This window comes from Rhodnius prolixus, unplaced genomic scaffold (genome assembly GCF_049639745.1).
Source record: "Rhodnius prolixus isolate KJV_2025 unplaced genomic scaffold, Rpr scaffold_10, whole genome shotgun sequence".
In the NCBI taxonomy this organism is placed as follows: Eukaryota; Metazoa; Arthropoda; class Insecta; order Hemiptera; family Reduviidae; genus Rhodnius; species Rhodnius prolixus.
Window position 1 is genome coordinate 21,571,173 of NW_027411615.1, and position 26,353 is coordinate 21,597,525.

Below are 26,353 nucleotides of genomic sequence, written 5' to 3' on the forward strand. Positions count from 1 at the left end.
CCATAATCTTTCCGGCCGAAGGAACGGTCTTCGCCTTTTTTGGCGCAGATTCCCCCTTGATAACCCATTGTTTAGATTGTTCTTTGGTCTCAGAAGTGTAGTGATGTATCCATGTTTCATCCACAGTGACGAAACGACGCTTAAAGTCCTGCGGATTCTTCTGGAGCAGCTGCAAACCGTCCTTGCAACACTTCAAACGATTTCGTTTTTGGTCAAGCGTGAGCAACCGCGGCACCCAACTTGCGGATAGCTTTGTCATGTCCAAATGTTGATGCAAAATATTATGTACCCGTTCATTCGAGATGCCCACAGCACTAGCAATCTCACCCACCTTCACTCTTCTGTCATCCATCACCATATCATGGATTTTATCAATGATTTCTGGAGTAGTAACCTCAACAGGGCGTCCAGAACGTTCAGCGTCACTTGTGCCCATATGGCCACTCCGAAAATTTTGAAACCACTTATAAACTGTTCTAATCGAAGGTGCAGAGTCACCATAATGTTTATCAAGCTTCTCTTTAGTCTCCTGAGGCGTTTTGCCTTTCATAAAGTAGTGTTTAATCAACCACACGAAATTCTTTTTCGTCCATTTTTTGAAAATCACTCGACTTCCTCGATTCAAACGAATTCCAAACACAAAGAAATAGACCGATCTGGCTGAAACTTGGTGTGTGTTCTTCCAAGAGATGCTACTAACTAAACATAACCTCGATACGCGCCAGTGGTGCTATATCTCTGACTTTGCACGGACTTTTCAAACGACCCTCGTAATGTACGTAGTCTTCGTTGAAAAATATTTCATATACTTATTCTTTAGCGAGGGGGCTCAACCTGTAAAATCTCCCCGGTTGTGTCCGTAGCCCCTCATTGGCGAAAACTTAACGTTTGTATAAAAGGCCTAGTTTGGAAAACATTTTTGCTAATAATTTCTTTTTTAATTTAAGGATGAAATATTTAAAAAAAAAAAAGTAAGACATTGTTGTGATTGTTTCAGATAATATTTCAGGTTTTTCCTTTCCTTTTTTTCCCTGCATTCCTAACCTGCTCAACTTAACCTTACTGAGATTAGCACTGATATGTAGTGAATATATATGTAGGTTTCGTGACCGTAAATTGTTAAACTTAGGATTCAAGATTGGCGAGGAATCGGTCAAATAAAAAACAAACTCGTCTTCTTGCCAACGTTTCGACAAATATGTTGTCCTCTTCAGGGCCTGTCTCAGTATCACAGAAAATCAGTAAAAAAAAAAACCGGTAATATAAAAATAAAAATACAATAAAAAAATAAATAAATAAAAATAAAATAAAATACAATAAATTCTTTATAATTATTGAAAACTAACGTGGCTATGCGGGTTGGTTGAGATACAGAAACTAAGAGCCAGAACTGGAGAACAGGTAAATATATACAGATATAGCGGGACTTACACGGGAATTTTGGTAATGACAATGGGACAGATACAATAGAGTAATTATAATGTTCAATTTTGACAGTAAAATAGATATTGGGAAAAATTCTTTTAATACAAAAAGCTGGTAAAACCAAAAAACACTTATGAACTAAAGAACATAAGAACCAAATGATAGCAAATTTAAAAGAACTCAGCTATAATTATGTACAGAAGTTAGATATCTTTTTATTTTTTTAATGATAAAATTGTAGCAATTGGCTAAATTCGACGTGTCTGTCCTAAAATTTACTGGCTTGTTTTGTTTCACTATGTGGCACATTTCTAGAAAGTTACGTTTGTATTGGTTCTTTTCCCTATCGAGTACTGTCACATTCTGGAAGTCAAAATTGTGTTTGTTGTCAATGTGGGGTGTCTAAGTAGCACTGTGGAATTGTCGTCTTTTTTTTTTGTCATACAATCATACTGATGCTGGAACAACAACCTTGCCTTAAGATACTGACTTGTCTAGCCCTAAATAACAACTGTCACAGTCCTGGCAATTTATTTTGTAAATTATGTTAGATAGTTTGTCTGTTTGAATTTGGCTCTTTATTTTGGTAAAAAATTGTTTAATGGTGTTCCCCGATTTCCATGCGGGGATTATGTTATAGCTGTGAAGTAGTTTGTTAATTTTTTCCGACAATGTGTTAATGTAAGGGAAAGCAATGTAATGTTTTGCAGGAGGTTCTTGACAGTCTGAGGGAAGTGTTGTTTATAAGTTATCGTTCGGTCTGCTATTTATTAGTTTAGGGAGACTATAGATAATGCTTTTGGAATAACCATTGCTGGTTAAGATAGTTGTGATTTTCTTTTTATTCTTTTCTTTGAATTTATCATCGATATTAATACTGATATGAAGGTTAAAATGTATTGTGCATTTTACTTCATTATTTATTATTTGTATATACAGGATGACCAAAGTTACATGCTTACATGCTACACCCACTTTTTTTTTTAACGGCGGGAAATTTCGAAAAAATAAAAAACACGTATTTAATCATTTTTAGTCTAGTTTATTTTCAGTGATTAGCCTATTTTTTAAAATCCCTGTATCTCGAGATACAGCATCCAACTTTTGTTTTTCAAATGGAACGTTATATTTTTTGATGCATATTTTTGTAGTATTTGAGCTCCTAAAAAAAACAAAAAAATTTTTTTTTGAAATCGGTTAGGTTTTTCAAAAGTTATGGTAATTTAAAATATGAAAAACAAATTTCAGTTTATTGTCAAAATTACGTTATTTTTTTTAAAGAATCTGTTCAAACTGGGCACAATCAACGTATAGGCAAGCCAAAACTCTGGACTCCCACACTTTGCTTGTAGCAGCACTTATGGAGGCGAAGTCAAGATCTAGGCAGGCTAGAGTTATACGACGTTTCAGATCATCGGCTGAAGCCACGGGATTAAGGATACTGTACACTTTATTTTTTAGGTATCCCCACAAAAAATAATCCATTTGGGTTAAGTCCGGAGATTGAGGTGGCCATTGGATGTGTCCCTAAGCACTTTTCATGGAAATTTCTGTCCAGGTAACCTCGAACCATTCTCGCATTATGTGCCGGGCAACCATCTTGTTGAAAATACATATCTAGCCGACGTTGTAGATGAACATCTTCAAGCAGAACTGGCAAAATGTCTCTTAAAAAAAAAGTTAGATACCTTGCACCCGTTAAGTTCTCTCTGTAGAAGTATGGGCCGATTAGTTGATTTCCTAAAACTCCACACCAAACGTTTGTAGAAAAAACAACCTGAACGTCGAATAACTCTAGCCTGTCTAGATCTTGACTTCGCCACCATAACTGCTGTTACAAGTAAAGCGTGGGAGTCCAGAGTTTTGGCTTGCCTATCCGTTGGTTGTGCCCAGTTTGAACAGATTCTTTAAAAAGAATAACGTAATTTTGACAGTAAAGTGAAATTTGTTTTTCATATTTTAAATTACCATAACTTTTGAAAAACCTCAATCGATTTCAAAAAAAATTTTTTTTTGTTTTTTTTAGGAGCTCAAATACTACAAAAATATGCAACAAAAAATATAACGTTCCATTTGAAAAACAAAAGTTGGATGCTGTATCTCGAGATACAGGGGTTTAAAAAAATGGGTCAATCACTGAAAATAAACTAGACTAAAAATGATTAAATACGTGTTTTTTATTTTTTCGAAATTTCCTGCCGTTAAAAAAAAAAGTGGGTGGAGCATATAATTCTGGTCATTCTGTATTTTGAAATATAATTTCTTTTATTCAGTTTATATTATTAAATCGGGACAGTATTTTGAATTCACACGGTTTCTGGATTGTAAAGACTACCCAGCACCAATTTTACAGTAAAGTGAATATAAACTTAAACTAGCTTGAATACAAGAATTCAGTATTAACGCGAACAAAAAAGAGGTTGCTATTAAGTTCAGGAGTTAATAGAGTAAATTTCCCATAACTATTAACCAAATCCTATTTAAGAACTAGGAATATAAATTGATGGAGCGCTTTAATTAATGCTTTAAAATAACTTTTAGTACCAACTGTCTCTCTTTTTTTACTTTCCACATTTAATCCGACATTAAATTATTTTAATTATTCCTTAAAATTTAAATTTTATTTAGTAACTAATTGGTAGGAGTGAAGAGAAATGTTAAGAGGGATGAATCTATGTTGGAGTATTTTATAATTCACTGGATTTCTATTTTATTTAAATTCTTTCAGAGTTGCCAGTGTGAGAGATGGGAAAGTTTGTAAGAGCTTTTCTTACTTGGCTGTCAAAAAAACAGACATTTCTTCTTCTTCATTTAAAATAATATAAGAGAAGATCTAGAAATGTAGCTTTACTTGGAAAAGAGAGGAACATAATTGAAGTCTTACCAGGAACTTCATCTCATTAGACTCGTTTATAATAAAAGAATTCTGTGTGGGTGAATGCCTTAACTTTTCCTCGCATTTCGTGATATGATGGAAGCGATAAAGATTAAACTTCGAGAATTCTAATTTTGTATTATATTTTACAAAAGTCAAAGTTATCCAGGGAATAGATTCAGCTGGCTTGTTTGTTAGGTAGAAGACTGGTTAAAGTGAAAGACAAGTCCAGGATTTGTCCATAACATTTCTTAACGAATAATTTTTGGAAGTTATATTTAAATAAGAGTAGCCAATCGCATCCATTTGTCTGGTATTCAGACAACAAACACTGCGCAAATATTAGAAAAAAATGAAAATAAATATTTTAGCTCTTACGTCATTAATCCTGGAGCAGTACATCAAAAATTATAAGATGATTCCACCTTTGTAGATGAATTACACAGGGCCACAAATCACAGATATTACTTATAATTTTTACATGGCAAACAGTTTAGTTTTAAGGTAGCATCTAACTGCTTAAAAGGGATTTCAGCAACTTTTTTCTCGAAATCTATTACATATATGTTGTTGCAAAAAAATTACAGGCATAAAGGAGGATTTGCCCTATATTATAAAGAAAATATGGGAATTTTATCTTTTATAGAAAAAGAGAAACAAATTGTCAAAGTTGGGTGTTTTTCAACGTTACGCTTTTTCGTGCAGTTTTTGACGATCAACCCTTATACAACTGTCCTACCGGACAGTTTTAATATTCTACTGAAACAGCGTTTTGCATTTAGACTCAAGCGTACAATTGTATAAAACAACATTTCAAATTGCAATTTGTATTTTCAATTCCAATGCCTTACTACCTTCAGCCGTTCCACATGACGACCGCGGTCATAGTGGTCGTGGCAAAAACGTCACTAATGACGTCATTATTTTCGCTCACGCGATGCTCACAACGACCCACCTTAAGAGCTGGGTCGAATTGGGCGTTCAGAAATTTGGCGCAATTTTTAAAAGCAAAGATGGCGACCAAAAAAATTATATCAGGTAAATGAAATTAATATCTCATGTAAATAATTGAATGTGTTTCTCGAAAGTCTAAAAAAAAAATAATAAAATGAAAAATTACTTATCCCCTTTACATACTAAATCACTGAATAACGATCAATTACACTTTGATAGTTAATAATACGTGGCTTAAGTTTTCGCTTTTCACCATTGCATTCCACTCTTCATCGGAACTAGATGAAGAACTTTCTAAAGCATTATTACGTTGCATCAATAAATATCCTACTGTTGCCACAAAAGAGATTTTAATTTTATTTAAACGTAAATTTTATAAATACTTCACGAAAATGTAATTTAAAATTGAATTAACATATATATATATTTTTAACATGTCAACTTTACCAATAATTAATAAAGTTTATTATAACTGCTTATAAACGGGGTTAAAATTAAAAAAACAACCTCTTCAAGCTTCTGACTTATTTTTGAGGTCGCCATTTGTAATGTTTACATGAACGGTTAAAACGCCCCAAAGTCCATTCCACTTGGGTTTTCAATTGTAACACTCGCAAGCAAGTGGAACGGGCTAAACCGCGCGGTCGTGAGCGTGATCGTTGTGAGCGCTTAGTGGTACGCACCATAACAGTTGTAAATGGAGTGTACAGGCCATCTAAATAGAGAAAGACAATGTGCATTGGTAATCTCTGTAACTTTTTAATAAAGAATTTTGTAATGTTACCATATTGAAATTCGGAATGAGTTTTGGATTGAGTAATGGTTCAGAGTAGAACTTCTGTTATTTATCTTAGTTTGTATAAGTCTTGTATGTACGATTATTAGCAAATAAAAATAAAAGAATCACCTTTTGTGGCCAGATGTACTTCAAATTTCGCTCTCTAAATTCCACAGCCTGTGTTTTTAATAGAAATTCCAAGCTACAATGGGGTATACCATTCACAGGCTAAGATTACTTGCTGTAAGTCCAGTGTTTCTTCCCAGATTGTACACTAAATTTACAATAATAATAATATTAATTAAACGTGCAGAGAAAGAGAGCTGTCAGTCTTAAAATTATTCCTAATACTTTCACTTTTGGAGCAAAAAGTAATCTGTTTAGGTCCATTTTGCTCTCCTATTTAGATTCGAATTGAACACCTGCCTCTAACAGCAGGATATTTATTAAAGTAGGCAAGGCTGTTGCAAACGGCGAAAATTGCTTACCTTACGAACAGAGAATTAATATCTTATGAAATAAACTTCTCCCATCATGTATTGAAACAAACTTGTTCTATTTTCCAAGATCTTTTTAGTTTTTTTGTAATCACACAATAGCTTCGTCAACTAATTAAGGGGTGCCATAACTCGGAGCTTCGAGCACAATCATTACATTGTCTAGTTTCCAACAGATTGAAATGAAGAAACACTGGCAGAGGCAGTCGTTGGAGTTAATTAGACTGCTCATACAGATCACGAGGATCCATAATGGTGTTCGGTGCGTTTATGGTCTGGACATTTGGATGACACGCAAAAGTGATTGAGCAAGCCGTGGTGGGTGGAGCTTATGTTGTTAAACTTTTAATGGAAAATATTTTATTATATTAATCTCTTAAATTTAACTGATCATCATTTTTTTTAAGGACACTTCAAGTAATTTCTTAAAGTTTAGTTTAAATAGGCTAAGGTAGGTTATTGTATGTTTTATTCGCTCCAGAAATTATTGCTGCACATTAATATTAGAAAATTAGTTCCACTTAACTTCAAGGTTTTTGGCCTATGGTGGATTGGATGGATGCCAAATTTCTGTTTAAAACTTGCATGAGCTCTTTTGCTCTCTTAATTTTTAAACCACTCTTTTAAATAAGAGTCAATAGTCCATAAAATAAATGAAATTTTATTAAGTCTAAAATATTGTACAGGGTGACCAGAGTTATATGCTCCACCCACTTTTTTTTAAACGGCGGGAAATTTCGAAAAAAAAAAACACGTATTTAATCATTTTTAGTCTAGTTTATTTTCAGTGATTGACCCATTTTATTAAACCCCTGTATCTCGAGATACAGCATCCAACTTTGTTTATTTCAAATGGAACGTTATATTTTTGTTGCATATTAAAACTGTCCGGTAGGACAGTTGTATAAGGGTTGACCATCAAAAACTGCACGAAAAAGTGTAACGTTGAAAAACACCCAACTTTGACAATTTTTTTCTATTTTTCTATAAAAGATAAAATTCCCAAATTTTCTTTAAATCTTACTCCAAACCATCCTTTATAACTGTAATTTTTTTGCAACCACCCAGATCTAATAGGTTTCGAGAAAAAAGTTGCCGAAAATGAGCAAAAACGGCTTTTTCAAAAAATGTTCTTGTTCTTGTTCTTCTTGTTGTTGTTGTTGTTCTTGTTGTTCTTGTTACCTTTTTTGTAAACAACGTAGCGCCTAAACGCGCGAACCGATTTTCATGAATGAGGTGTCATTCGATTCGGAATTTTATGTAGATGTGCCTTTTGGGGGTCTCGGCCCTGTACATCGAATGGGAGAGGAGTTAGCCCCCTTTATGTAAGGCCCCCTCCAAAATTATTATTACTAATTACTCTGTAAATCTTGGCCCGATTTTGATAAAATTTGGTAGGATGATAGGGTTAGGGCTCCCCTACCTAACAATAAAGCGACGATCTGCTCTTACATTTGTTAAGGGGAAGTATAGCAATCGTTTCAAATTATCGACACGTGAACCGATTTTCATGAATGAAGTGTCATTCGAATCGAAATTTTGTACAGATTTGTACTTTAAAAGTCTCGACGCTATGCCTCATAAGGAGGGGAGTTTGCCCCACCCAAATAAGGCCCTTTCTAAAACTATTATTACCAATATTTCTACAAAGCTTAGTCCGATTTTGATAAAATTTAGCACGAAGAAGTGATTAAAGCTCCTCTACGTGGCTGTGAAGTGCCATCATGCTCTTACACCTACTAAGAGGAAGTACTGCAATCGTTAAAATTATCAATGAGTGAACCGATTTACATCAATGAATTGTCGTTCGATTCAAAATCTTTGCCTTTTAGGGAGAAGTACTGTAATCGTAGTTTATTTTTCTTACTCCTCTTAAAAGGAAGTACTGAAATCGCAGTTTAATTTTGCTATTTACGTACAAATACCTTCCTATTTTATTCAAAACGCTTTCTCAAAAAAATGGTTATTGAGGATGGTTTGGGGACCTCAACTATAACCATTCTTTAAAAAGATCTCTCCAGTGGTAGTTACGGTTCCGATTTAACACTTTATCAGGTTATAATGATAGAATAGCTTATTCCAAATTTTAAAAAAATCTGTAAAGCAGACGTAACTTTGCTAATAGACGAAAAGGAAAATCTATCCAAAAGGTACAAAAATCTCCTTAACAAAAACTTACAGTTTAAAAAGTTAAGTATAAGGGTTGATTAAACGCCAAAAGGTACACAAATCAGCAAGTACCCAACATTTCATTAATACTTCATTGATATTATTTAAGTAATTTTACCGCATTAATTTTCATTAATATTTTTTAAGAATTTATTAGATGTCACATACCCTTATGCTGGCCAGTTCATTCATAATAGTTATAATTGTGATAAAATGTATATGATATCTTCGTATAAATAGGTACTTTATTTTAACTCTATTCCAAATTATTCTTCTGATTCTGAAGTTGTCACATATACATGCATGTTAAATTAGAAAAAGACAAATTTAGAGTCGGCTACTGTTTAAATTTGAATCACGGAGGATTTAAAACAATATTTCAGTCTTGAATTCGTCTTACCGAAATATTCGTGAGGACAAATAACACACAGTTAATAGCAAGTAGATTATTCAACATTATTTATTCATTTCTCAATTGTAATTTAATTTAGTTCCCCTAATTTTACTTATGGTAAAATACTGGAATAATTAGCTGTCCTAAAAATATGCATATCTTATTTATTTTATATTACATATACACAACATTGTGGGAAGAACACCTAGATGGAGAATGTAATTGAAGAAAACTATATTTACGATAAAGCCAGATTGACTACTACATAAAATAACAATTACTTTAATCGAAGAATGAACTTAAACCGACGATTTTTATTTAAAAATAAAAATAAATAAATAAAATCATTGATGTATGTTGATGTAAGCATTTTTTTTAAAAAGATTATGAATTTTTTAGCCTCATATTTTTTTATTTTTTATAACGTTTTTTTTTCACCTGTAATCAATAGTTTGATTATTATAGATAAATAGATATTACAGTCAATCTAAGTTAAATGGTGTGCTACTTGAACAAATATTTTGTAGATGAAAATGGCCAGCATAAGGGTCTGTAACATCTAATAAATTCTTAAAAAATATTAATGAAAATTAATGCGGTAAAATTACTTAAATAATATCAATGAAGTATTAATGAAATGTTGGGTACTTGCTGATTTGTGTACCTTTTGGCGTTTAATCAACCCTTATACTTAACTTTTTAAACTGTAAGTTTTTGTTAAGGAGATTTTTATAGTATTTGAGCTCCTAAAAAAAAAATTTTTGTTGAAATCGGTTAGGTTTTTCAAAAGTTATGGTGGTTTAAAATATGAAAAACAAATTTCAGTTTATTGTCAAAATTGCGTTATTTTGTTTAAAGAATCTGTTCAAACTGGGCACAATCAACGGATAGGCAAGCCAAAACTCTGGACTCCCACGCTTTGCTTGTAGCACTTATGGTGGCAAAGTCAAGAGCTAGGCAAGCTTCTCAATTACAATTGAGAAATGAATAATTATTGTTTAATAATCTACTTGTTATTAACTGTGAGTTATTTGTGCTCACCAATATTTCGGTAAGACGAATTCAAGACTGAAATAGTCTTTTAAATCCGTGATTCAAATTTAAACAGTGGCCGACACTAACTTTGTCTTTTTATACTTTAACATGCATGTATATGTGACTACACAGAATAAAGAGCATACTAAAGACGTGTTTTTTTATTTTTTCGACTTTTGCGCTGACTAGTTCGTAGCAAGAAGCATTATTAAATCCAGGAGTGTAGTCTTCACGGATAGTCAAGCGATCTTTGAGACTATCATATATTTTACAAAAGACCAGTGTAAAATCTTTTTAGAAATTCTGTTGAGAATTAGTAGCAAAAATAAGTACTTATTCAGTGGGCCTGGTCATTCGGGATTTAGAGACACTAGTTGTAGTATTTAGGGAATATGAACCCTTTGTCGCATGGTACAGTGTCTTGCTAGTACGAGAATGAGTTCACAACAGGTCGGAGAAGAAATCGTGGATGATCTTAACCAGAAAAAGATGAAAACAGCCACTCAACCTCCTTAGTCTAGCCCTTGCCTGCGCAGGGCTCGTTGCCGTGAAACATCCGGTTGTGGCATTTAACCTGGTTCAGACACAAGTGGTACGGGTAAATCTTCAGAATAGCTCCCCGGAGGCGTGGCCTAATTCGAAGTGATTCTGATTCGCTGTTACTATAGAACCCGCCATATTCAAATATAAATATAAAACTATTTCTTTATTTTATATTTACACTTAAATCTAGCGGGTTATATGGTAACAGCGAATGAGAATCACTTCGAATTATTTATTTATTTCTTAATGGGGGGCTTCGCCCCCCACACCCCCTGATTTTTTCTTAATGGGGGCTTCGCCCCCATTCCCCCCTCCTAACCTACCTAATCACCCTCAATTTTTTAATTTGTGACACAAGATTCATTACACTAATTAAACAGAACAACACAAAAGAAACTTACCTTATTCTGTGGAGTCCTTTTCCTGAGGAGGGTATACTTGGCGGGGTCGAATAGCCTCGACACCTCCAACCATACTTATCAATCGCACTATTTTTTTTTGTTATTTTCATATCACATCCACACTTCGGACATACATATCTCCTACTGATCAAACCAACATCCATACAAAATTTTAAAACATTCATCACTCCAACCTCACTCACACTACAATCATGCTTTAATTTAAAAAAAAAACTGCAAATTTAAAACGCTCATGTTCATAAAGTTACAAAAAAAAGGCACCTCAAATCACAAACAGGGCACTCGCGGGAACTAATAATACATTAAAAAGGAAGCAGTTACTATGCAGTAAGTGTACTGCGCATGCGCGCGAAACATAAGCGTTACGAAATTCGCACAATCCGAAACAGTTCATTGGCGGGAAGTAGTTTAAATTTTCACCGGTAGGTGCGCTGTACTTCCCACCCCCTAAAAATAAACAGGCCACACCTCCGGGGAGCTATTCTATAGATTAGCCGTGGTACGAATTACACTTAACGCTTTTTCTACGGATGGTTCACTAATGGACATAGGTTTGGGCAACTGGGCCTAAGATTATTTACAATTATTTTGGCAAAGATGGGAACGTGCCTTTATTGATCCTGTTAGTTGTGCATCAAGCGGAACTGGGCTGAAATTGAAATGACAGCTAATTTAGTCAATTAGGAGAAACTTCTGGCTACCATCCATGGCGCTGCCATCTCATAGTAAGATCCAATTCTTAGTTAATACTTGTGCTGTTCTCAATCTTTAGCGGGCAATGAATACTGTTACAGTTTCTGGTCTCTCGAGCATTCCTGGATTCCAATGGACCCCCCAGGCTGTTAACCAAGTATCTTACCGGCGTTATAGTATTCAACTGGAGCAGTGGATCCTAAAACGGAGGAGATCCCATAGCGCTTATTACAGCAGGTCCCGTGTCCACCAGTTAGTTTAGATTTTGAGAGGAGCCGCCATCTAATCTATGATAATTTTCATTTTTAATTATGTAATAATTTAGTTTTTACGTCATATGTTTGTGAAAAAAGTTAAATTATTAAGCACATATTATTATGATTATTATTATTTTAAGACCTATTTTAATGTAGTGCACTAAGTAATGAACATTACTTCAACATTTTTAGTAAATATTTTTTTATTTTTTCCAATAATACGCGCTTTCGATGAAGATGAGGTGTATATATCTATTACTGAAGCACCATTTGTACTGGCAGTAGTGCAAGTCACACATGATGGACCACAAATAGATTGCATGGCCACACTTGTACATAGACGGTGGGCGCTAACATCAAGCCAATGTTTTGCAAAACCTGATAATAAATTTATCGCTTATGGTATATCAGATATAAAGCAGTTTTCAAAAAATCAAACTTTGCCAATTGAAGAAATAATCTACCATCCTCATTATCATCAACACATAAATAATAATGACATAGCAATAGTAAAGTTTAAAACTCCAGTTGAATTTGATAAAACAGTGAAAAATATTGAAATAGAAGGAACAACTTGGCCGCAAGATGACAGAGCATTGAATAGGGAATGTATTAGTTATCGTTTTGGTCAAACCAGGCGCAAATTAAGTGCAAAAAAAGTAGATGCAAGGCATGGTAAATCTGCTTGTCATTGTTATCCATATATTAGAAATATCTGTTTAGCATTAATTGATGGTGATAGTATATGTTATGGTGATTTTGGTGGTCCACTGATTTGTGATGGTAAACTTGTCGGTATTGCAAATACAATTGTACATCTTGATACCTGCGTAGGAATCGACAAATCTCCATTTTGTGAAGATGACAGTGTCATGAGCATGTATACTTTCACATGCCCCTACTTACAATGGGTGAAATGGTATGTTAAAAAGACACCTGCACCACCAGCAAGTTGTGAGGCATTAAGGAATGCTGAGACAGTAAGGTTAACAGTGATATTTCTTTCAATTTGGCTCCATTACATTGTACGAAACAGTCTTTATTAAAATAATAAAAGGAAATGTATTATTTATTATTGTTATTTTTTTTATGATTTAAGGAGCGTCAACATATTATTATTAAAATTGTCAAGTAGGGTTGATCGTCAAAAGTGCACGAAAAAGCGTAACATTTAAAAAACACCCAACTTTGACAATTTTTTTCTATAAAAGATAAAATTCCCAAATTTTCTTTATAATACAGGGCAAATCCTTCTTTATAACTGTAATTTCGTTGCAACAACATAGATTAAATAGATTTCGAGAAAAAAGTTGCTGAAAATGAGCAAAAACGGCTTTTTCAAAAAATGTTCTTGTTCTTCTTCTTCTTCTTGTTGTTCTTCTTCTTGTTACCTTTTTTGTAAACTCGTAGCGCCTAAACGCGTGAACCGATTTTCATGAATGAGGTATCATTCGATTCGGAATTTTATGTAGATTTGCCTTTTGGGGGTCTCGACGCTGTACATAGAATGGGAGAGGAGTTAGCCTCCTTTGTGTAAGGCCCCCTCCAAAATTATTATTACTAATTACTCTGTAAATCTTGGCCCGATCTTGATAAAATTTGGTAGGATGAAAGGGTAAAGGCTTCCTTCCGTAACATTAAAGCGACGATCTGCTCTTACACTTATTAAGGGGAAGTATATCAATCGTTTCAAATTACCGACACGTGAACCGATTTTCATGAATGAAGTGTCATTCGAATCGAAATTTTGTATAGATTTGCACTTTAAAAATCTCGACTCTATGCCTCATAAGGAGGGTAGTTTGCTCCACCTAAGTAAGGCCCTTTCTAAAACTAATATTACCAATATTTCTATAACCCTTAGTCCGAGTCTGATAAAATTTAGCATGAAGAAGTGGTTAAAGCTCCTCTACGTGGCTGTGAAGTGCCATCATGCTCTTACACCTACTAAGAGGAAGTACTGCAATCGTTCAAATTATCGTATTTGGCGTTTAATCAACTCTTATACTTAACTTTTAAAACTTTAAGTTTTTGTTAAGGAGATTACTCTAATAGAGCCAATATACCCTCTAGTCCAGCGTTTCCCAACCTATGGTACGCGAGTTGCTGGTTGGTGGAACACGAAAAATAATCAATAATGGCGGACATAAAAAAAATTAAATCATAAAAATATCATAGAAACGTTTTTTTCCTATAATTCATAAAAAATATTTTAATTAATAATATTATACAGTACAGTTGTTAACATGTACAGTAATAAGGTTAGTCTGTCTCAAGATATTCGAGAAAATATAATATCACATTTAACAGGATTAAAATTGTCTTTCCTGGAGTATTTTCCAAAACCCGAAAACACAAATGATAATCGGATTTCAAATCCCTTCTATAAAGAAAATATAGGAAATGCTACATTATTATCGATAAAAGATAAAGAAAATTTAACGGAATTATCATGTGACAGAACTTAAATGATAACTATGTAAAAATCTGCTTAAAGAGACTGATTGTAATGAGTTAGCTCTATCCAAGCAACATTAAATTTAATTGGTACTTACAGGTAGTTGAATGCTTAAAAGAAATTAATTTAGAAGATTTGGGCACAAATATAATTATCCTAATGGAGAACTTTGTAAATTAATTAATAATTTTGAAGAGAAAAAATATGTACGCAATTTTTAATTATTTAACAAAAGTTTTAAAATTAAGATCTTATAGATTACAAAGATTATAATAAAATAGCACACTCGGAATAATAAATTTCACGAAATACAATCACTTTTACAAAATGATACTGTTTAGTAGGATGTACTATTTACATGTGGTACGCGAGCTAAAAAAATGGTTGGGAAACGCTGCTCTAGTCCATGTTTTAGAATCTAATCTTCGTCCAAAAAGATTAGCATTCAAATGATAGTGAACATAATTGCCTTGTTACAGATTATTATTATTATTTTTTTTTTTTGATAGAAAAATTAAAACCAATGGTTTCGTACTTGCGGTTCTTAGATATAATAATAATAATATGCTTTATTAATTTTTTTAAATTTACAAAAACGCAATTTAATTTTTATCTAAAGCACCTACTGCATGGATCGAAGTCCGTCAGCAGAAGTTGACTCCTACTCAATTGTACTGTATCTAATGATTAAAACATATTTCATGTGTACATCTCAGAATAATAATATAACTAATGCAAAATGAATTACAAACAAAATTAAATTCTATCGAACAAAAATTTTAATTCTACCCAACTAAAAATTAAATTCCTTAATCAAAAAATTTCTGTATTTGCCAGCCGTTACATTATATTTATACAGTTTTTCCCAGTTATGACCGTTCATATAGCGAATAAATTCATTTTTTTCTAGTACGCCTTTACCAAAACATGCCTTCCTGAACTCTGTCAAAATCGGGCAAACTGCAATATAATGAAAAATATCTTCTAGCTCATGCAAATTACACAGTGAACATATCTGAGCTTCTTCACTACGGCCAACTCTGTAATTTAAATTAAATAAAGATCCTCTAATTTTGATTATATTTTGAATAAAAAACAAACTATTGGTATCAGTTATATAATGGTTAGGTCCAAAATCAAATGAAAGTTCTTTATAAATACTGTGCCACCTAGAATTCTGCATTCTATTTAAAAGATCGTTTTTGAAAGAAAGTCTCATCCCACCTAACAAGCCGTCCATTAAATTACCATCCACATTATAATGTAATTCATTATAGCCATGACTTCTACACATCGACAAGCAGTCCTTATACCAAAATAGTTTCTCGGCTATTATTTCTTTAGCTAATATTTTAGGAAGGCGTTCGTCAGGTAAAGTGAGAACTTTCTGTACATAGTCATAGTGCAGTTTAAATGTATAAAAAAACAGAGATTGAAATCCAGTCTCCAAATATAATATATAATTAGGAGAATTCCAGGGAAGAGAAAAAAGCCTTTTTAGAAAATACGTATTTAATTTTTCCACTATATCCACTCTCATGAATCCCCAAACCTGCGCACCGTAGCAAATTATTGATTTAAAAACACTATTAAAAATTTTAAATTTTGCTGATATAGGAATGTTATTGTTCTTAAGTATTCTACTATAAACTGACATAATACAAAATTTGGCAGCACGTAACTTCTCTTCAAAATGATGTTTTAAAGATAATTGAGGCGTTAACCATATTCCTAAATATTTATATTTGTTTGTAATTTCAATTTTATTTCCTTTAAACTTCCAGCATTCGCCACGGGCTAATTTACCACCATTTCTAAATATTAGTATTTTTGATTTATTCAAATTCAGAGATAAATTCCATAAATCACAATATGTAGCTAATCTGTTAATCATGCATTGAAGGACCAGAGGTTCGCTAGCCATCATTACCACATCATCCGCGTAAAGTAAACACCTGATCTTCATGCCCGCCACCATAGTTCCCCCCTCAATGTAGTCGTAAAAATCATTTAAAAAAAGCGAAAAGAGGGTGGGGGACAACAAACAACCCTGTTTAAGGCCGATCATAGTATTGAAACTTGCCGTCACACCGTTTTGTGTCCAGACCGCAGACTCGGTATTACCGTACAAACCTCTCAAAACTTCGATAAATTTACACGAAACACCCTGTGCATATAATTTATAATATAAAGAATTTCTTTCTGGCGAGTCAAAGGCTGATTTAAAATCAATAAAAAATCAATATAATTTTTGCCTTTTCTTCAGGGTTTTTAATTTTTTAATATTAAACAAATTAAATATTTGATCATTGGCCGAATAACCCCTTCTAAACCCAGCCTGACATTCATTCAAAATATCATTCTCATTGATCCAAAGTTGCAATCTTTCCAATAACAAACCTGTAAACAGTTTAGAGATGCAATCTGAGAAAGAAATACCCCTATAATTTTGCACATCATTAATATTACCATTTTTGTATAAAGGGAAAACAATAGATTTAACAAAGCTTTCGGGAACCAGAGCGGTATCGTAAATAAAATTAAAAAGATCTAACAGTTTCTGCAGAAAGTTGGTAGGACTATTTTTGAAGAACTCGTAAGGCACCCTGTCGAAACCGGGGGCCTTACCATTCTTTGCCTTTTTCAAAACACTCAAAAGTTCATTCAATTGAAATTTCTCATCCATTATTGGTACAACAGAATATGGTGGAACATAACTAATATTTACAACACAATCAGATACATTCAATAGATTTTTGAAATATTGAAACCATTCATTACATTTAATTTGTGATCCCACAGTAAAGTTTGTATTTTTTAAATTTTTTATTAAATGCCAAAAACTTTTTGTATCGTAAGCTTCACCTAACTTCGCACACAAACTTAAATAAAAGTTCTTTTTCTTAAATTTAATTAAATCTTTATACTGTTTATTTATTTTAACATACATTCTTCTAAATAAGTCTATATTCGTATTTCTGAACAGGTTCAAGAGTGCAAAACATTTCTTTCTAACTTGTCTACATTCTGTATCGAACCATTTTTGTTTACATTTGGTACTTGCAACTTTATTCAATATTTTATTATTTCCTAAATGTGATGATGCTTTTATCGCATCTATAAACCAGTTTACAGCTTCTTGTGGGTTTGTCGGTACATCAATTACATTATCAACATAATTATCTAATTTGCAATTAAATTGTTTTTCATCAATTTCTGTCCACGGAAGTTTAGGCAATAATGGAAATAAAATCTCTTCTGGTTCCCTTTCACCCACATTTAGTGTTAATAAGACCGGCATATGATCTGAGTATAAACATGGCATTACATTAAAATCCTTCACTAAATGTAAAATATCCAAGGCGACCGCACATACATCATTTACGGAACTACCAACGCCCCCTACAAAGGTAAATTCCCCATCTATATCCCCCGGTGTTCTCCCATTTAAAACTACAAAATTATAATTATCACATAATTCCAGAAATTGTTTTCCTTTTTTATTTTCTACTTTATCCTTTGACTTTCTTTCCACATTAAATTTAAATTCGTCTGTTATAACCTCAATGGGGACTGATTGGCCACCACCTATCCTTATATTACAATCACCTACAATTACAAATTTATAATTAGGATAATTATCTAATAAATTAATTATACTTTCAAAATCTATTTGCCATTCATTTATTCTCATATATACCGGTAAGATATAAAACTCCTCCATACCCACTTTACACTGAACAATATCAAAATTTTCTAAATTAACAAAATCAAAAACTACCTTATTTAAAAAATTATTCTTTTTCTTTACTCCAAATAAACAGCCTCCCTTCGCTCTTCCAAATACATGATCACGTTTTGCACTCTTCCATTTCAAATTAAAACCTTCAAAATACTTTTCAAAATAACAGAAATCTTTTTCTTCCACAAACGTCTCAAAGAGAAAAAATACCTCATAACTTTTAATCAAATTGAAGAACATAAACTTTTCTTTTTTATTATTAAGCCCAGCCACATTGTAACTCAAAATTAAACACTCCCCACCTTCACTATCAAAAACTACTGGCGCTTCTAGTTTTTTGGAATGTTTTGAACCAATAAATCTTCATTGTTCACATACCCTTCAAACAATTTCAAATCCTCTTCATGCTTCGTTGTGACTCCTTGCTCATCACTCCAAAAAAATTTTTTATTTCTAAATAAAAGATAATCATCCCTAATCAGTACCCTGGCTTCCTTATTATTCTCCAGAATTTGATTTTTAAGTTCCAAAAACTTTTTCCTTCTCTTCCTATCTTGATAAGTCATATCTTTTTGAATCCATAATCCCGTATTTTTTAATTTTCTGGCATTTTTTAAAATTAAATGAACATCAGATAGCTTGAGGAACTCTACCAAGATTAAATTATTATTTTTTCCAAATGTGAACGCCCTATCAACTAGCGGTTCTTTTATTCCCAAACTCTGAATACAGAATTCATTTATAATTTTAATCAAATCCTCTTCTTTTTTTATGTCTTGAAAACCACCAAATATAAGATTTTTGGCCTTACCTTTTCTCAATAAAAATTCCATATTTCTTTGCATCACTTTGTTCTGTTCTTTCAATAGTACTACCTCCTCTTTCAGTTTTATATTTTCATCAATTATTTTATCTATTTTATTTTCAATAATTTTCAAATCATTCTTTGTCGGTACATCTGCAAATTTTTTATCTAATAATTCGCTTAAAAAATCTCGTAGTTTTTCATCCATCATTTTATTAATTTCACTATAGGATTGTGTGACTTGTACCCTTTTCAGACTCTCCTCAGGAGAACTGTTACTTCTTGGTCGTTTAAAAGCAACTTGTACTGACGGGGAATTACTCTCACAATCCTTATTTAATTTATCGTCAATATTGCTGCTCATCAGTCTCTATAAACCTTGATGCGGCTTCAGCAATAAGTAGAATGACGGTGGGCGTGGCACCATACAGAACTCTTGTAAATTCCCCACTTTTAAATTTATAACCAATCCCCACCACTCAAAACAGATTACTTATCAATGCGATAAATTTTTAATGTTTTATAATGATTTATATTATTAATTACCAATAAAAAACTAACTTCCGTTAACACCACTGAATAGATCACCTTCAAATTAGTAAATTACAAAAAAAAAGGGGAAAAAACAACCTTTTTTTCACTATAAAAATCACTTTTCACGGAGCAAATTATAACGAAGTGTACAGTATGAAAGCTCGGGGTCAACTCCGGTTCTTAGATATTGCCGTTTCACTTCCCACACTCAATGTCTTATAAAAGATTATTAACTAAAATCCATAAGGTAATTTATAGCCAGGACACCAGTTCAGCAGGTGTACAGAATTAATTACCATGTAACCCTTGGTGGATACAATTTGAACAAAAAGGAAATTACGTTGGCCTATTTATTGTACAACATGGTTATTGGATATTATTTCAAATAGTATGAGGAAGAGACAGACTGGTAGAGTAATAGCCGAACTCATCCCCTACATATTGTGCTATAAATATTCTTTTTCTGCAACCATGTTGGGAAGTTCTCATTACTCAATTAAAATCAGCTGTGTAATGCCCAACTTCCCACACTAGTGGGGGGAAATTCCCATTAGTGTCACTTTCCGCACTAGTGTGTGGAAAAACTTTATTGTGCTTCCTTGATATAAGAAGTTTTGTTATTAACATAAATATTTTCTGTAAAACTTTAATAAGCTTATTTAACGTAACTAAATAATTAAAAAACGAATATTAAAAAATAAAATAAAAATTGAAAAGAATATAGAAATAAAAATAATACTTTAATAAATAATTAGATATTTTTAATTATAACAGTTAAAAAGGTTATAGTGTTACCTTATAGAAATTTAAAATGGATTCTAGTGATTCCTGTTTAGAAAACACTCCTCCATCAATAAAAGAAACAGCAGAAAATGTAATAAGTAATGTAAATAATTGTAATATAACAATAAATGTTTATAATAAATAAATTACTTTTTGTAGACTGTAAAAATGAAATTTTTAATTTTTTTAGTTAATAAATGGTTGCAGAAAAAATATAATATTTAACTCTAGTGTAAAGTATTTTCCTCACACTCGGCAATTTGCACTTGCACTCGCATCGCTTCGCTCGCTCGTGCGTGCAAACCCTGCCTCGCGTGAGGAAAAGTACTACTTTCCACACTTGTTAAATAAATAACTATTACGGAATTCTATTATTTTTCTCGCCCGGTGAAAGTTTGGTTTAATGGGCCCACTTTTATGCACAATATAAAAGAGGACATTTGTTATTAATGTGTTCACCTCACATGAAATTTATCATTTTTTCTTAAATGATCATTTATCTTTTTTTAAAAATGTATCATTAATTTTATTTTTTAATTCTCCAGTAGGGTGTTTCAAAAAATGATTACTTTTAAATTTTAAAGAGCGCCGGGCGGAAAATCAAAGTTCATTTAAAAACAAAAAGTTTCGTCCGTATTAGAGCGAAATCGATTAATATTTAGAGGTCGCTACCATCGATCAAAAAATTTTTGTTTTGCTTTTTTTCTTTTTTTTTTTTTTATAAAAAATCCTTATTAAATGTTTTGTATCTTCCAATTCTTCTAAAATTATTAGCAAAACATGTAATTGTACAAAGTTTATTTAAATGTGATTGGCTATAAAGACAATGCAGTTGGAATCATTTTGATGGCCAATTAATCTACTATCAATCAATCAATTCCAAATTATAACAATAAATGCAAAATATTCCCTAATTTAGACGTTTCAGTAAACAAAAATTATTTGTTTTTTAAATTCTGTACGAAACACATAAAAAATGAAGTGATTTTAACGTTAATTAATCGAAATCTTTCAAAAAAGTATATATTTTTTTTAAAAATCTTTAATTATTCTTTTAATTATTCATAACTTTGAAAGTAAAAAGGCCATCAAAATGATTCCAACTGCATTGTCTTTATAGCAAATTACATTTAAATAAACTTTGTACAATTACATTTTTTGCTTATAATTTGAAAAGATACAAAACGTTTAATAAGGATTTTTTATAAAAAAAAAATTTTGATCAATTGCAGCGACCTCTAAATATTAATCGATTTCGCTCTAATACGGACGAAACTTTTTGTTTGTAAATGAACTTTGATTTTCTGCTCGGCGCTCTTTAGAATTTAAAAGTCATCATTTTTTGAAACACCCTTTTCTCCAGCCATAAACACTGGCAGGGGCAGTCGATGGAGTTAATTAGACTGCACATACAGATTACGAGGATCCATAATGGTGTTCGGTGCGTTTATGGTCCTGGACATTTTTAAGGATGACTCGCAAAAGGGATTGAGCAAGCCGTGGTGGGTGGAGCTTATGTTGTTAAACTTTTAGTGCTTAGGGACTCATTGTCCCATCCAATGGCCCCCTCGATCTCTGGACTTAACCCCAATGGACTATTTTTTGTAAGGATATCTAAAAAATAAAGTGTACTGTAACCTTAATCCCGTGGCTTCAGTCGAAAATCTAGAACGTCGAATAACTCTAGCCTGCCTAGATCTTGACTTTGCCACCATAAGCGCTGCTACAAGCAAAGCGTGGGAGTCCAGAGTTTTGGCTTGCCTATCCGTTGATTGTGCCCAGTTAGAACAGATTCTTTAAACAAAATAACGCAATTTTGACAATGAACTGAAATTTGTTTTTCATATTTTAAACCAGTATAACTTTTGAAAAACCTAACCGATTTCAAAAATTTTTTTTCGTTTTTTTTTAGGAGCTCAAATACTATAAAAATATGCAACAAAAATATAACGTTCCATTTGAAAAAAACAAAGTTGGATGCTGTATCTCGAGATACAGGGGTTCAAAAAAATGGGTCAATCACTGAAAATAAACTAGACTATAAATGATTAAATATGTGTTTTTTATTTTTTCGACATTTGCGCTGACTAGTTCATAGCAAGTAGCATTATTAAATCCAGGAGTGTAGTCTTCACGGATAGTCAAGCGATCTTTGAGGCTATCATATATTTTACAAAAGACCAGTGTAAAATCTTTTTAGAAATTCTGTTGAGAATTAGTAGCCAAAAATAAGTACGAGGGTCGTTTGAAAAGTCCGTGCAAAGTCAGAGAGATAGCACTACTGGCGCGTATCGAGATTATGTTTAGTTAGTAGCATCTCTTGGAAGAACACACACCAAGTTTCAGCCAGATCGGTCTATTTCTTTGTGTTTGGCATTCGTTTGAATCGAGGAAGTCGAGTGATTTTCAAAAAATGGACGAAAAAGAATTTCGTGTGTTGATTAAACACTACTTTATGAAAGGCAAAACGCCTCAGGAGACTAAAGAGAAGCTTGATAAACATTATGGTGACTCTGCACCTTCGATTAGAACAGTTTATAAGTGGTTTCAAAATTTTCGGAGTGGCCATATGGGCACAAGTGACGCTGAACGTTCTGGACGCCCTGTTGAGGTTACTACTCCAGAAATCATTGATAAAATCCACGATATGGTGATGGATGACAGAAGAGTGAAGGTGCGTGAGATTGCTAGTGCTGTGGGCATCTCGAATAAACGGGTACATAATATTTTGCATCAACATTTGGACCATGACAAAGCTATCCGCAAGATGGGTGCCGCGATTGCTCACGCTTGACCAAAAACGAAATCGTGTGAAGTGTTGCAAGGACGGTTTGCAGCTGTTCCAGAAGAATCCGCAGGACTTTAAGCGTCGTTTCGTCACTGTGGATGAAACATGGATACATCACTACACTCCTGAGACCAAAGAACAATCTAAACTATGGGTTACCAAGGGGGAATCTGCGCCAAAAAAGGCGAAGACCGTTCCTTCGGCCGGAAAGATTATGGCGACTGTCTTTTGGGATTCGCAAGGAATAATCCTCATCGACTATCTGGTGAAGGGTAAAACTATTAAAGGTGCATATTATTCATCGTTATTGGACCGTTTGAAAACCGAGCTGCAAGAAAAACGCCCACGATTGGCCACAAAAAAGTTCTTTTCCATCACGACAACGCACCAGCTCACACCTCAGCAGTTGTGGTCGCAAAATTAATGGAAATAGGGTTCCAACTCGTTTCACATCCCCCCTATTCTCCAGACTTGGCTCCCTCGGGCTACTATTTGTTCCCCAATATGAAGAAATGGCTGGCGGGAAAAAGATTTTATTCAAACGAGGAGGTGATTGCAGAAACGAATGGCTATTTTTCAGACTTGGACAAATCCTATTATTCGGAAGGGATCAACAAACTAGAGCAGGGTTGGACGAAGTGTATAAGCCTAAAAGGAGACTATGTTGAAAAATAAAAAAGCTTTACCCCAAAAAATTAAGTAGTTTTTATTTTTGCACGGACTTTTCAAACGACCCTCGTACTTATTCAGTGGGCCTGGTCATTCGGGATTTAGAGACACTAGTTGTAGTATTTAGGGAATATGAACCCTTTGTCGCATGGTACAGTGTCTTGCTAGTACGAGAATGAGTTCACAACAGGTCGGAGGAGAAATTGTGGGTGCTCTTAACCAGAAACAGATGTAAACAGCCACTCGCCTAAACTTACAATGACCCAGGCATCTTAACGGGCTATTGGTAAATAAAAAGATACACATGCTTACGCGAAGCCTGGCAGAGGATGAGTAGGTACTGACAGGAATAATAAAGGTACTGCAAAAAGTTGAGGCATTAGGTTTGGTTTTTCAAAGAAGAAGAAACCAAAGTGTCGTTGCCCAGGAGCCAATTTAAGCATACCTACAAGTGCAGAATATATTAAAACTGTCCGGTTATAAGGGTTGATCGTCAAAAAGTGTACGAAAAAGCGTAACGTTGAAAAACACTCAACTTAGACAATTTTTTTCTCTTTTTCTATAGAAGATAAAATTCCAAAATTTTCTTTATAATATAGGGCAAATCCTCGTTAATAACTGTAATTTTTTCGTATTAACAGACATTAATTAGTTTTCGAGAAAATGTGCAAAAACGACATTTTCAAAAATGGTTCTTGTTCTTCTTCTTGTTGTTACCTTTTTTGTGAACAACGTAGCGCCTAGACGCGCTAACTGATTTTCATGAATGAGCTGTCATTCGATTCGGAATTTTATGTGGATTTGCCAATCCTATTTCCACGTAAGCAGTTCTAAAAGGAGACTATGTTGAAAAATAAAAAAGGTTTACCCCCAAAAATTAAGTAGTTTTTATTTTTGCACGGACTTTTCAAACGACCCATATATATAAAAAAAATAGATTTTTTCAAATTTCTGGCTGCCTATAACCCCTTAAGTGTTTTCCAATGCTGGCAATCTTGTCATGGACCTACGCACGGCTTATGCTTTCCATTCCCTAGCGGGGCGTCGGCTAGTCCTCAACGCCCCCTAAATTTGCCTTTGACCAAAAACGCCCCTAGATCTCTTCAGCACCCACCGGTGGGCGGTACCGCCCTCGTTGGGTACCACTGGTATAAATAAATGAATAGGACATTGTTTAAGACTTTGACAAATTTAGCTATGAATGCAAGAACAACAAAAAATATATTATGTAGAATTTTTGAGTTTAGAAATCAAAACATGGAATTCCTTACTGCTACAAAAAAAAGGCTTAGTTAAAGCAAGAAAATAAAAAATAATATTTAATTAGTGGAAAATCTCTCCAAAATTAATGGCAATCTTATTTTTCTTTAATTCTATAACTTAATTTATTTGAGTTTTTGTACTATTTAAAACTTTTATTTATACAATATAATTCATATTATGGTATGAAACACTGAAAAATTTATGTACTCGTTTAGACATACCTATTATAGAACTTAATAATAATTCTGTGAATGCTTGGGAAGAAAAATTAAATGCAATAATAAGTAAATTACGGATAGAGGAGATGATAACTGCAGAGTTAAAAGCAAGAAATGGTATCCATCATAAAATCTATCCCAAATTAACTTATAATCCAGATTATTTTTCAAACAGGCCATTCAGAGACATAGAATTAATATTAAAAGCTAGAACTGAATCATTGTGTTTAAATTACCGACCTTTTAATCCTGATACCAGCCATTTATGTACACTATGCAATCTTAATCAAGTGTTGTATTTATTAAGATATGAATTAATGTATACAAACGAATCTCAACTCTGCGGTCGGAGTACGCTCCATGCACTTGAGTGTTATTTTTTTTTGTTTTTTGTAATGTAACTTATGTAAATAGTTGGAATTGAATAAACACTTATTATTATTATTATTTTATTATTATAATTGGTATTCACGCGTACTATTTTGATGCCTTGAAAAAACATCACATTTGTCAAAAGTAGGTTATGACTTTTATACATACAATGTATGTAAATATATTACAGATGCTTTTATTTTAAAAACTTCATTATATTATGAAAAGGTATATTGCCAGTAGTTAACAAATGTTAACCAATTTAACCGTGAAATTAAGCCATTGTTTGTGTTGGGAATGGTGAGGGAATTTTTTTGTTTAAGAGAGCAACACTGTGTAGAGGAGATTATTGCGCGGTAGAGACTAGAGAGTAAGAAAAAGGATATACATAAATGTTCATTAGTATGTGTGAATTATAAAAGTATTTTTTTGTGTTTGATTTAGTGAAAATATTAAGAAACTTAGTGTTTGTGCATTTTGTATACAGTTCTCCATACATTTTCTATTTCTAACAGTTTGGATATCATAATTTGGGCTTTTATGTTACTAATTTCATATTAGTTCAATAGTTAGAGTCAGAAAAATGGCGAATCGAGTTTACCCATGGTTTTGAGATTGTTTCATTAAAGGCTACCTGTGGTTCAGGAAATTTTAATTTCATTTTAGAAAAAAAATTAGA

At 33.0% G+C, this 26,353-nt stretch overlaps 2 protein-coding genes and 1 long non-coding RNA gene across 3 annotated transcripts in view; 2 read left to right on the top strand and 1 right to left on the bottom strand.

Moving 5' to 3' along the window:
* Positions 1-25,946, bottom strand: part of LOC141457015 (uncharacterized) — a 37,929-nt gene extending 11,983 nt beyond the window's left edge. Inside the window, exons 1-2 of the long non-coding RNA XR_012460162.1 lie at positions 25,543-25,946; positions 6,162-6,306 (exon numbers count right to left, since the gene is read on the bottom strand). This is a non-coding gene — a long non-coding RNA (uncharacterized lncRNA). The remainder of the gene's footprint in view (positions 1-6,161; positions 6,307-25,542) is intronic.
* 7B2 (Secretogranin_V domain-containing protein 7B2) overlaps positions 1-26,353 on the top strand; it is a 91,472-nt gene that overhangs the window by 38,674 nt on the left and 26,445 nt on the right. The gene's annotated exons all lie outside the window — the stretch shown is intronic.
* LOC141456753 (trypsin-4-like) lies at positions 11,822-13,460 on the top strand. The gene has a single exon (XM_074133014.1). It carries the CDS (start codon positions 12,210-12,212, stop codon positions 13,086-13,088), a length of 879 nt encoding a protein of 292 aa, XP_073989115.1. The 5' UTR covers positions 11,822-12,209; the 3' UTR covers positions 13,089-13,460.